Genomic DNA, 14,042 nt, shown 5'->3' on the forward strand with positions numbered 1-14,042 from the left:
CCCGTATTTAATATTTTATATTATACCTCCAGAATAATCTTGGATGTTTCTTTTATCCTTTTTATCTTCACTGCTGTTTTTACACCACAGGCTTTAACCCTGCCTTACTTGTTTACTACTCATTTCACAGTAGCCTAATTCTTCCCTTTGTCTATCTTCTCTCTTTCTGATGCTGTGTCATGGCCTTATATTTAGAACAACCTGATCAATAAAGCTTATGAAGTTTTCTCCATTTATTCTTTGTCAGTGAAATAATCTAACATCACCTGTTCTGCTTGTTTCACTTAGATATATTCATTTCGACAATAATGATCTTGGGTCTTACTTTACAGACCCGAGGCTCGTAGGTTGGAAACTCTTTTGAATCACCATCTTTATTCTTCGGCTCTTTTCCTATGGTCATGTTTTTAGTTTTGTGTATTTGCACACATGTTCTTTGGTAATATATTTAGTGCACATGAGCCCTTGCACACACACAAGGAATCCTGAGATATTGTACCAGAAAACTGTAGCTTCACATTGACTTTTATTTTGATTTTTCCTATTAATGGGATATTAGTTCCGAATAGACTTTCACCATGATATTATTTACATAACTTGGCTAATCACCTTTGTCTTTGCACATGTTTCTTCACTTAGTTCAGTGCAGCAGAATACTTCACTGTGAAGTTGACTGAGCAAGTGACCTTCAGTGAGTCCCTAGGAACTGTAAATATAATCCTTTTCATTATCTGGGGCTTTCCCAACTACTGAAACCATCCACATAGCTTGTTGTTCACAATATAAACTTAAGCCAGTTTAATAGGACACACAGGTATGTTTTATACTTCAGTATTCTGGAATAAATTTCAGAGTATATTTTCCCTCTCTAGGTTGTTTATTTATGCAGCAGAGAATAATTTGGACTGTAGGTAGACAAAAATTCCACATTCTTGGTTGACTCTTAGTCTGTTGCACATGCAACATTGATTTTTTTTTGATGTGAGATTAGCTGATTGGTAAAAAGACAATTATTTACTGCCCTAGTACAAAGAGATAGGTAAATCTGAGGTGAAGAGGAGGATAGACCTTACTTCTTTACTAAATAAAATAGCATTATTTAATTGTAATCGATGGAGTTGTTTTTTTGAATTAAATAATAATTTTGAAAAGGTTGATTATGTAGGTTGTTAAAAGGGAAATGTGATGATTCGTTGGAAGCATATGTGTGGCTTGCTAAACAGGAGCTTCCTATTATAGCTACTCGCTAAATTAGGAGTTGGAGATCCTAACTGAAGATGCATAAAATGATTTAGTGTTTATGTGCTGTTACCATGGACAGATTTATCAGTGATCTAAATAATCAGTTATTAGCCTCCTTTCCTTGCAATTTCATTCTGTTTTGTGGAACTATTTTCATTTTAGAGGAATTTGGGACTTTTATATTCCAGCCTCCAGGCATCACTTTGTAGATTTGGATTTTCTTAGTCTTATTGAAATGGGCCTTTTTTTTCCTCCCAGGTGTTATTCCTGTGATTCAGGTTGCTGCTAGGTGGTTTCTTCATATCAATAAAGCATTCTCTCAGATCTCAGGACATAACCAAAATTGTTCAAAAGACTAGAATCTCTGTTTATTGTAATTATATTTCTGGCATGCATGTCCTTATGAATCACATTTTGCATTTATATTTCAATGATCAGCAGTTGTCTTCCAGTTTTGACACAAAATCCACAGCTCTCTACTGGCTTCTTAAGAGAGCCATTTTCAGTCTTTCATTTTATATGACAATGAAGTATTATCTCTCTTTTCACAAACAGCAAAAGAATAATGACTTTTAGTGCCCATACAGCCCCCAGATTTCACATTTTTCTCTACACAAATTCAGTATGTTTGTTATTTCTTCTTCTTGCTTAGTTGCTCTGGCTAGAACCTTTAGTATGTTGAGTAGAAGCGGCAAGACCAGACATCCTTATCTTGTTCCTGATCTTAAGGGGAAAACAGTCAGTCTTTCACCATTAGTGATGTTAAGTGTTGGCTTTTATAGATGTCCCTTATCAAATTGAGGACTTTTTTTTCTATTGGTAGGATTTTTATCATGATAGGGTGTTGGATTTTGTTAGATGCTTTTTTGTCATCTATTGAGATGAACATGTGGTTTTTGTCCTTCATTCTGTTAATGTGGTGTATTACACTGAATGATTTTCAGATATTAAACAAATACTGGATTCCTGGGATCAATCCCATTTGGTCATTGCATCTAATCCTTACACGCTTCTGGTTTCAGTTTGCCAGTATTTTATTGAGGATTTTTGCATCTATATTTGTAATAGGTGTTGGTCTGTTGTTTTCTTGTAATGTCTTTATCTGGTATTGGTATCAGAATAATATTGACCTCATAAAATGATTTGGGAATTGTTCTGTCCTTTTCTATTCTGGAATAGTTTGTGAAGGACTGGTGTTAATCTTCTTTAAATGTTTGGTAGAATTCACTTGCGAAGCCATCTGAACCTCGACTTTTCTTTGTGGGAAGTTTTAAAGTACAAATTCAATCTCTTGTTATGAGTCCACGTATGTTGTTTATTTTTACTTGAGTTAGTTTCAATAGTTTGTGTCTTCTTAGAAATCTGCCCATATCACCTAAGTTATCTGATTTTTGGCATATGATGGTTCATAATATTCCTTTATAATTCTATTTATTTCTGTGAGGTCAGATTGATGTCCCGTCTTTTGTTCTTGATTTTAGTAATTTGAGTCTTTTCTCTTTCTTGGTCAGTTAAGCTAAAAGATTGTCAATTTTATCGATCTTTTTAAAGAAACAACTTTGGTTCCATTGATTTTTTTCTTTTTAAAAAATCCTTTATTTTGGCCAGGTACAGTAGCTCTTGCCTGTAATCCTAGCACTTTGGGAAGCTGAGGCGGGCAGATTGCCCAGTTCAGGAGTTTGAGGCCAGCCTAGGCAACTCGATGAAACCCCATCTCTACTAAAATACAAAAAAATTAGCTGGGTGTGGTGGTGTGCACCTGTAGTCTCAGCTACTTGGGAGGCTGAGGCAGGAGAATTGTTTGAACCTGGGAGGCAGAGGTTGCAATGAACCAAGGTTGCACCATTGCACTCCAGCCTGGGCAACAGAGTGAGACTCCGTCTCCAAAATAAAATAAAATCCTCTATTTCATTTATTTCCACTCTGATCTTAATCATTTCCTTCCTTTTGCTTGCTTCAGTTTAGGTTGTGCTTCTTTTTCTGGTTCCTTAAGGTGAAAGTTTAGTTTACTGATTTGATGCCTTTCTTCTTTTTTAAGGTAGGCATTTGCAGGTATAAATTTCCCTCTAAGCATGGCTTTTTCTGCATCCCATAACTTTTGGCATGTTGTGATTTCATTTTCATTCATCTCAAGGTATTTAATAATTTATCTCATGACTTCTTTTTTAACTCATTGGTTGTCTATGATTTTGTTGTTTAATTTCCAGATATCTGTGAATTTCCCAAATTTTCTTCTCTTGCTGATTTCTACTTATATTACAATATGATCAGAAAATATACTTTGTATGATTTCATCCTTACACATGTATCTGAGGTTCATTTAATTGCCTCAGGTCAGGTCTGTTCTGGAGAATGTTCAGTGTACACTTGGGAAATACGCGTGTATTTTGTTTTTGGATGGAATGTTCTATAGATGTCTGTTAAGTCTAGTTGGTTTATAGTGTTATCAAGGAAGTTTGTTATTAATTGGTTATGGTTTTTTGCTAGTTTTCTAAGCAAAATTATTTAAGAAACATTAGAAGATAATCTTGAAAGAAGAAAGCTAAAAGATAAAATGAAAGTTTTCTAGTCTGAGCCAAAATGTTAGAAATGACAACAAAATATGGCAGGATTTTAATCTTTTGTAGGAAGCTACATAAATTACCTCAATTCAGACCGCCCTCTACCAGATAGAAGTTATAGTCAACATTTGGGGTGGTAAGTATTTGTGATTCTCACACACACACACACACACACACACACACACACAGCATCTCTAATACTTTATGGCACAAGATAATATAAAAAAAATAAACTGAGGAAGATATAATATCATAATTGTAACATTAAAAAATATATGTGCAAGAAAGCTGATAACAAAACCAGGTGCTGTGGCTTATGCCTGTAATCCCAGGACTTTGGGATTACACTTTGGGCTGAGGTGGGCAGATCTCTTGAGGCCAGGAGTTCAAGACTAGCCTGGCCAATGTGGTGAAACCCCGTCTCTACTAAAAATGCAAAAAAAATTAGCCAGGCGTGGTGGCAGGTGCCTGTAATCTTGGCCACTTGGGAGGCTGAGGCAGGAGAATCACTTGAACCTAGGAGGCAGAGATTTCGATGAGCTGAGATCGGGCCACTGCAATCCAGCCTGGGTGACAGAGTGAAACTCCATCTGGAAAGAAAAAAAAGATGATAATAATGTTGTTTTTGTAAAAATTCTCTTCTTTGTACTTTAATATTTTTAATGTCTAACAATAATTTATGTATTACTTACTTGTTTATTATTTAATTATTTAAATTATTTCAAGCTATTATTATATTAATAATAAATTAAGGCAATTATGTTTTAAGTGAACAAAAGTATGTTTGTATAATATTTGTTCATTAGAAAGCTATCTCACAAATATAATACTTCACAAATAATACTTTTACAAGTTTATTTTAAGTATTCCCTGGGAATGAAACTAGAAATGGAGACGGCTATCAAGATATTTATTTTCAGAGTCAGAAAACATGTTTATTAGGGACATACAATTGTTTTGTATCTACTGTCTCATATTTCTCTTTCAGGAGCAGTCTTGAGTCCTTCAGAGAAGAGTTATCAAGAAGGTGGATTTCCAAACATATCATTCAAGGTAGAGTATGTGTGCATGGAAAATGAGCCTTGAATTTGTTGCACGTATAATTGAGCATAAGGAATGAAATTAACCATCAGAAAAATGCTGGATTTGCAGGTACTTTTTAAAACCAGAATTGCTCTGGTTCTCTCATTATTCTTTATTTAGTTGAGGATTTAGGAAATTAGAAATTTATAAATATTTGAAAAATTAAGAACTTTCTCCTCTCAACGATCTATCAGAGATGAGACTGAAAATTACTAAGAATGCTGTGATTTATACATTTGTCTTAACTCAGCTTTTAATTTTCCTTTTTTGGTTGGTGTTTTATATGTTGCTGTTAGTTTTTATTACAGCAAACTAGCAGTGATCATTTTTATAGCATTAGAAGTAATTTAAAATTGACTCTAACTGACTGTGGCGTTGAAACTTGAGTTTTTCCTGTTGGTATGAAAGCCTTAAATATATATGGCAATGAATGCTATTAAATAGAGTGAAATAACTTTGATTTCTGCTGGCTTTCTCCTAGATTAGGTTGCACTGCGTAGTCTCCAGGGAGCTTTGGATTTCCGTTGAGGGGCTGTTCTTTCTAGACTTATGAAATGGAATTACTTTAGTTTGTATTTCTTCTCTTAGGAAACAGCCAAAGTCACAGCGGATAATGTTCTTATTCCTGAACATACTGAAAAAGGTAAGAAAAACACAGTTTTTTCCCAACAATTTTTTTAAAATCATACTTTCATTTAAGTGAATTAAGAGGGAGAAATACCCAATAAGCACAATAACTATTTATATTCAGATTCGGTATAAAATTCATAGATATTAAAATAATTTCAATTTGATTGACATTTATAGTTCTAATAGATGACATATTGTTATGTTAAGGCTCCGTTGGCTAATGAAGAATGCAATTGTGGTCTCTTCACACAGGGATATGTTTTAGTTTTCATTAGTAAAATTTGCTATGGTTGTGTGTCATGGGAAAACATTTCTAAAATTATGTTGAGTTTTATATAGAAATGCTCACAGCAATTGCAGAAATCTTTCAAGATGTTTGTAGAGCAATGCTGAAGGTCAATATGAAAATCCAGTTATTTTCCAAATCAACTTTCTTACTTTATTGGTAGGAAGAATAATTTAGTCCCACCTGGGATCATTCTGTTACATTTTAAAGACTATTTAAGGCTGCATTGCCTAACCTTTGCCACTAGATCTCATACTTCTTTTGTTGAAAAAAGAACTAGAAAAGTTAGATAAGACTTTGGCTCTTCAACAATAAGGTCTAAATCAAACATTAAGTGTCCTCTGAGAGGATTTTGTTTTAGCTATGGAAATATAGCCAAAATTGGGTTCTGAAGGACATAGCCAAACTTTTCCTTTTCAATTTGTATTTAATTACTCTTTGCATGTGTTCTCCCAATCTCCAGCTTTGAGTGAGTTTTTAAAAGCCTAAATCATCTTTCTAATTTACTCTGAGGAAATAAATTAGGCAATTAGAGGATTTGGCACATGAAAAGCGTTTCTATCAGTCGTGCTTGGAGAATGTTGCTTAGTCATGTCAAGATTTCCACTTTCATAATTATTTAGTAGTTTTAGGTTCATAGTGGGTCAACAGCAACATATTGACCAGGAAATTGAATCTTGGAAGAGTTTCTTGCACTAAGCTCTGGCTGATCTCTTTTCAGAGGCAGTAAAATCGTAATGCTGCTGTTCTAAGAAACCCTTTGCTCTGTGGGATGGTGGGAACTAGATTCACGTACATGTGCAGAGCACATGGTGGGCTTCGGCTATGGCTCCTGGGCCTTTCTCTACTGACCTTCTACTGAACTCTGATTTGTTTTTAATATACAAGTTTTGGTTATAATGGTGACGTTCATCCTTAAAAAGAGAAAAGATAATTTATCTTTCCCCTACTTTCCTTCCTAAGGAATATTGCTTAAACCTTCCATCAGCTTTCAAAACATCATAGAAGGAACTAGACATTTCCACAAAGACTTCCTAATTGGAGAAGGAGAGATTTTTGAGGTATACAGAGTGGAGATTCAAAACCAAACATATGCTGCCAAATTATTTAAACAGGTTTGTAAAGAATTACTGTCACAGGACATCAGTTCCATTTATTTGCTCATCTTTAGTATTAAAATGTATCATTTTTCATCAATGTTGAAAGGAGTATTTGAAAGTAACATTTTATAAGTGGAAATAAGAGATATGATTTCAGGTGACTAGAGAAATGAAGGCCTGTCTTGCAAGAATGTGGAGGTTAAATGCTTCCCATTCCCAGATGTATTGCATGGAAGACTTTTCTAGGCTGGGTGTGGTGGTCCACACCTGTATTCCTAGCACTTTGGGAGGCCAAGTCGGGTAGATCACTGAGGTCAGGAGTTTGAGACCAGCCTGATTAATAGGGTAAAACCCTCTCTCTACTAAAAATACAAAATTAGCTAGGCATGGTGGTATGCTCCTGTAGTCCCAGCTACTGGGGAGGCCGAGGCAGGAGAATCACTTGAGCTCAGGAAGAAGAGGCTGCAGTGAGCTGAGATTGCACCACTGCACTCCAGCTTGGGTGACAGAGTGACACCATCCCCCCACCCCCAACCCCCCAAAAAAAAGACTTTTGAAAAGTCTCCTAGGACTTTGCTAAAGAGGGTCAGGTTGTGCCAGTCTGCCCCAGTTTTCCTGGATTTTTAGGATGAGCCAAGTCTTCTCCAGGCAGCTTCACTGGCTAAGCCAGTTTGGCATATGCTTTATAAATTGTCTGTTATTACAACTCAGAGAAGAGGCTTTCAAGTAGGAGCAACAAACCAACATGCAGAATAGGAGGTCAGAAGATGGCTGAATAACTACAGCCAGAGAAGCAGAAAGGGAATTACAGGATCAAGCTCAGGAGTCAGTCAGAGATAGGTCCACACACATACACAGAAGCTGCTCTTCATTTTCTTCGTAGTTGGTCAACAATAAATAAACATTTACTGAACTCTTACATGGACTGAGTGCTAAGCATGTAGAAATGAATAAGTCATAGTTCTGTTCTCAGGGAGCTCATAGTCTCTCTGGGGAAACAGCCAGGTAAACAAAAGATTAAACTGTTGTGAAAGAGGTACTTTAGCAGAGAATTATACAAAAGATCACAGGAGCACATAAAAGATAGCAATTCTCACAGTCATAAAAAAATGAGTCTTGTCCTTTGCAGGGACATGGGTGAAGCTGGAAACCATCATCCTCAGCAAATTAACACAGGAACAGAAAATCAAACACTGCATGTTCTTACTTATAAGTAGGAGTTGAACAATGAGAACACGTGAACACAGAGAGGGGAACATCACACACTAGGACCTGTCAGGGGCATTTTGGGAAAGGGGAGGGAGAGCATTAGGACAAATACCTAATGCATGCAGGTCTTAAAACCTAAATGATGGATTGATAGGTGCAGCAAACCACCACGGCACATGTATACCTATGTAACAAACCTGCATGTTCAGCACATGTATCCCAGAACTTAAAGTAAAATTAAAAAATAAATAAATAAGTAAAAAAGAAAAAAAGACAAAAAGACAAAGTTTAATGGACTCACAGTTTCACATGGCTGGGGAGGCCTCACAATCATGGCAGAAGGCAAGAGGCATGTCTTACTTGACGGCAGACAAGAGAGGACTTGTGCAGGGAAACTCCTATTTTTAAAACCATCAGATCTTGTGAGACTTATTCACTATCATGAGAACAGCACCAGAAAGACCCACCCCCATGATTCAATTGCCTCCCACTGGATCTCTCCCACAACATATAGGAATTGTGGAAGCTATAATTCAAGATGAATTTGGGTGGGGACACAGCCACACCATATCAGAAGTCTATCTGAAAAGGTTACATACCTTATGATTCCAATTATATGACACTTTGGGAAAGGAAGAACAATATATACAGTAAAAAGATGGTTTCTGGGTGTTTGGTAAGAGGTTGATGAACAGGCAGAGCACAGAAGTTTTTTAGGGCAGTGAAACTATTCTGTCAGATACTGTAATGGTGAATACATATTATCATATATTTGTCAAAAACCCATAGAATATACCACTCTATGAGTGAACCCTAATGTAAACTACGATGATAATGATATGTCAACATAGGTTCGTTGATTTTAACAATTGTAACTCACTGGTGCAAGACGTTAATAATTGGGAAGCTGTGTGTGTGTGTGTGGGAACACCTTACTTTCATTTCAATTTTTTGCGAACCTAAGTCTGCTCTAAAAAATAAAGTCTACTAATTAAAAAAAAAAAAAGATAGCAACTCTCTCCACAGAGGAGGGATGTGTCTGGCACCCAGAAGAGTGTCTGGCACCCAGAAGAGTATCTGGCCAAAGTAACCACTCAGTAAACTGTCCTCGAAAACAAATGGAAAAGTAGATGAAAGGAAGTAACCTTCCAGCTGGATTTTGAAGGGTGAATAGAATTTTGGCAGGTAGTGAAGGAGGGGAAGTACATTCCAAGTGGAACAAATAGCCGTTGCAGGGGCCTGGAGGTGTATGTATAAAAGTATAGGTCTTACTCATGAATAGCATTTCATTCAGCACAGTGGAGTGGCTGTAGGGAAGATAGTGAGAAGAGGATGCTGGAAAGATGTTAAGTCTGTGGGTGATTTTTAAGTAGGAGAACAAAAGACTTAGATTTGTGTTATTAAAATATGATTCTAGTTTAGATAGTAGACTGGAAGTTGGCAGAAGAATTGGGGGAAAAATGGCAAGAGCTAGACTGGAGGCAGGCCGGGCATGGTGGCTTACACCTGTAATCCCAGCACTTTGGGAGGCTGAGGTGCTTGGATCACTTGAAGTCAGTAGTTCAAGACCAGACTGACCAACATAGTGAAACCTTGTCTCTACCAAAAAATAAAAATAAATAAAAAAAAAAAGCTGGACGTGGTGGTACATGCCTGTAGTTCCAGCTACTCAGGAGGCTGAGGTGGGAGAATTCCTTGAACCCAGGAGGTAGAGGTTGCAGTGAGACAAGATTGCACTACTGCATTCCAGTCTGGGCAACAGAGTAAGACCCTGTCTCAAAAATAAATAAATAAATAAATAAATAAATGAATGAAAGAACTAGACTGGAGGCAGAAAGACCTGGTAGAGGGATATTTCAGATGTGCAAACCAAGAAACGGACAGGATGTAAACCGGTGTTCCCAACCCAGACTGTATATTAGAATTACATAGGGAACTTTTTTAAAAAAAAATGAGCCTTTAAAAAAATGAGCTTTTAAAAAAACGGCAGGCACTAGTACTTTTTAAAAGGTCCCAAGATGGTTCACATGTGTAGCCAGTGATGAGAACTAATGCTGTTAGCCAGGGCAAAGTCAGTGAGGATGCAGAGGAAGAAGTATGTCTAAGAGACGAGGTGAAGTGGACCACATCTGGTTATCTGCTGGATAGGACTGGGAAAGGAGGAAAAAGGAGGGTTCCAAGGTGATTCCTAGTTTGCAGCTTGCATTCCAGAACCTTTTAAAAAATTATTTACCTGATTTCTCCATTTCTCCAAATTGCATTTAGTACTACTTACTTGTACATAGACATCTCAAAATTCCTGCAAAGATGAACAGTTGACTAAAGAAACAACCAGCTGGCACAACCATTCAACAAATAGAATGTGGTCGCTCTAGAGGTGGCCAAGCTAAAGTCTGTTTCTTAGTGCCCATGTGTCCTTGGTCCCTATTTGTACACTCTCTTGTGGTTGAGCCCCAGGGCCCCATCTCCAAGGGTCTGTCTAGGCCACTTTCCTGTTCTCTCTGCAGCTGCCACCAAATCACACTCCCTTTTGAGAGTTTTCTTTCCATGAGTCTCAATGGGGTATTAGTGCCTCTAGATCCCCTTCGCTTTCTTTCTTAAAGACAGGTGTTATTTCCCTGATTGTCTGTGACCCCTGAAGTGTGGTTTGGGTTTCCAAGTTGAGCCAGGAAAACCATTCCTATGTGTAGTGACAGCATCAAAGCATTATGTTCTTCACCCACCTCTCTCCCCTCTCTCCAAGGACTAGGCAGCTTTCTTTGAAGACCTCTTATTTGTCTTTGTATCCTAGTGCCTTATTACAGGGCCTGGCCCATAGTAGTTGCTCAGCAAATATTTGCTGGATAAATTGAATGAAGCATACATACCCTTTTCAACAATTTAGTTGCTAGTTATGAGTAAAAATACCTGAGATTACCAAGGTCTGTACAAAATCTTACTATCTCTACATACATTTTAACTTTCTCTTAGGGTGGTAAATGGAAGTATGGCTGGACTTCTCCCTTCTGCTTTTATCTCTGCCCCCTTTTTAAGCCCAACACTTCTGTACACACACACACAAGCTTACTAGTAAAAAAATGAGAACATTTAATTTAGCCTTAGCCACAGAACACAAAAGACATGCAGTTTTGTGACATTGATTCATTACCAATTACCTTTCTTAGAGGGACTGAAGTGGGAAATTGTACCAGATGTGTTAGATCTGTGCTTCTCTAACTGTAATCACCTGAGAATTATCTTACAGTGCATTTTCTGATTCAGCAGATTCGATAGGAGCCCTGGATTCGTCATTTCTCAGCAGCTCCTAGTGAAGCTGAGATTTTTTTGTTCATAGGCCACACTTCAAGCAACAGGGTATTAGAGTGCTACCTTAGCATAAACACAAAAAGCAACTCCTTCATTTTCACACTAGAAAACTATGACCTTAGGTTAAGTGACTGATAAAGAGTCACAAAAAGCAAGTGTTAGAGATGGGCCGAAAATCTAACCCACCTAGCTCCTGGAACAATGGTCTTGTAAAATGTAAATTCTGATAAAATGGTCATTGAAAATGTTTTTTAGGCTGATTTATTGTTTCTGACTTCCTGGCTCAATTTGGAAAATAGTTTCCAAAATTCCTATTGAATTTCCCTCTTTTTATTCCTGAGGGCAGACCTCCGAAACTCCCCTTTCTCTAGCAATTTGCAAATGATAGAATGTTACAACTGGTGAGACCTAGGAGCATACTTAATGTAACTCTTTTATTGGTAGAAGTTAGAAACCTGAGATGCAGAGACATGCAATGACCAAAGATGTATGAAGGCATCAAGAACGGTGCCAGGAACAGAGTAGATGCTCTGTACAATATTATCAAACTAATTTATTCAATTTTATTAATTTATCCAGTATTCATGTGTCAGGCTCTGGGCTGTCTTCTAAAGCTTCTTGGAAGTAAGGAGTTATATTTTTATTTGCTTAGTAAGCCCATCTTTTCAAAATTAATGCAAAGGTAAACTTGAACTGACCTATCCAAATAACCCAAGTCATAAACACCAAATTAGTGAAATTTTACAGCAGAATAGAAATAACACAAATCGGATTCTTTATCAGATCAAGTGGGGAGGTTCTAAATGTTATGGGACTGTCTTTGAATACATTGAATGTTTTTGAATCTGTGTAGATGTGTGCAAAATATGATGAAAGAGTTTAGCAAGGTGATCCATTGCATGAAAAACTTTTAATTCAAGAACAGTGGTTCTAGATTTTTTGGGGGGCTAACGGACTTTTGAAAATCTGATGTAAAGATGCTCTCCCCAGAAAAGTTTTTATATGCATTTACACCAAAAAGTTCATCTAATTTAGGGAGACTATAGACCCCTATATTTAAGAATAGGGTTAAGAATCCCAGAGACGGAGATCCTTTTCTTAGTTTTATTGTTGTCTTTCTGTATATTTAGGAGAAAAAAATGCAATGTAAGAAGCATTGGAAGAGATTTTTATCTGAGCTTGAAGTTTTACTGCTGTGAGTATGTTTTCTCTGGAATTTCCTCTTCCTCGTGCCTGGGTTTCATCTCTGTTCATCTTTAATTTTACAGCACAGTGCTTGGCGTGACATGTAATAAATCTGGGTCGGATGTTAGAACTTTGGATAAATTTTGACATCTGCTTTAGTATATTCCTTAAAGTACATTCTAAAATAGATCATTTACATAATTCACTTGAACATATTTTAAGAGGAAACTGTCACAAGGAAGTGGGTTAAATCATGTGTGACTAACATGGCTGAATAGTAATTCTTAGAGCATTAGAATGGTCTATATTTCACCATTTTCCCTCTTCCTTAGAGACATTCCAGTCTAGAAGCTGTTTCATCAGTATAACTCTATTTAGGAAGAGAGTTTTAGACAAAGAAATCAAGACCTTTTGCTGTGCATATTATTTTCTGGAAATTCACTCTTAAGTCTGAGAGTCTTTGGAGACAAATTGAAATGACTTCATTTTCATATATAGTCCTATCTGCAGCTGTGTAGCCTTCCTCATCAAAGGCCTCTAACCCTGTAGAGTTCACTTGTCACCCTTTACAAATAGGAAACATTCTTTTCAGGTCTTTTCTTAACCAAGATGTGAAGTGGAGAGGCAGGGAGGAAGGTGACAAAATAAGGCATTATACTCAGTCCATTTTCTTTTATACCGAAGACCAGAAATCAAAATAGTAGAGGCTAATCATAAAAGCTTACATATCACTTAGTCAATAAAAAAATGAAATCTAAAATTGTAGTAGTAAAAAGTTTTTACATGTCGGGAGGCTGAGGCAGGAGAATTGCTTGAACCCAGGAGGCGGAGGTCGCGGTGAGCCGAGATTGCGCCATTGCACTCCAGCCTGGGTAACAAGAGCGAAACTCCGTCTCAAAAAAAAAAAGTTTTTACATGTAAGTTTTATTTATTTGCTTATGAAAGTAAGATTCAAACATTGCAAAATTTGAAAAGCGCAAAAGGATAGACCAAGAAAAGATTTTCTCCCACGATTATCATCTAGCCACCCAGCTGATCTTTCCAAGGCAACAGTATTATCAGTTTCTTGTATATATTTCCAGAGATATTTTGTGTGTAGGCAAATACATATTTTGTTTTCTCATTTTGCTCCTTTAACACAAGAGGTAGCATGAACACATTGTTCATGTTATAGTTTACGGAACCATTCCCCTGTTGATGGTTTCTTAGATTTGTTTTAATATTTTATTATTTGAAGATAATATTGCAACAAGAAAATCTTGTATATATGTTATTTTATACTTGAGTATATCTGTAAAATAAATATCATAAATAAAATTATAGTATCAAATGGTTATGTGCATTTTATCGTACCAAATTTTCCTCCAATATAAGTTATACCAATTTACTTTCAAAGCAGTCATATATGAGTTCCTGGTTTCCCATTGTTGCCAACCTAGT

General features: G+C 36.7%; 1 protein-coding gene across 1 annotated transcript in view; it reads left to right on the plus strand.

Annotated features, from left to right (window-relative positions):
- IRAK3 (interleukin 1 receptor associated kinase 3) overlaps nt 1-14,042 on the plus strand; it is a 60,443-nt gene that overhangs the window by 14,637 nt on the left and 31,764 nt on the right. The window contains exons 3-6 of the mRNA XM_012444940.2: nt 4,792-4,856; nt 5,475-5,529; nt 6,766-6,917; nt 12,548-12,612. Coding sequence (XP_012300363.2) covers nt 4,792-4,856; nt 5,475-5,529; nt 6,766-6,917; nt 12,548-12,612 — 337 coding nt within the window. The remainder of the gene's footprint in view (nt 1-4,791; nt 4,857-5,474; nt 5,530-6,765; nt 6,918-12,547; nt 12,613-14,042) is intronic.

This window comes from Aotus nancymaae, unplaced genomic scaffold, assembly GCF_030222135.1.
Source record: "Aotus nancymaae isolate 86718 unplaced genomic scaffold, 86718_ANA_hifiasm-v0.15.2.pri h1tg000016l, whole genome shotgun sequence".
Lineage (NCBI taxonomy): Eukaryota > Metazoa > Chordata > Mammalia > Primates > Aotidae > Aotus > Aotus nancymaae.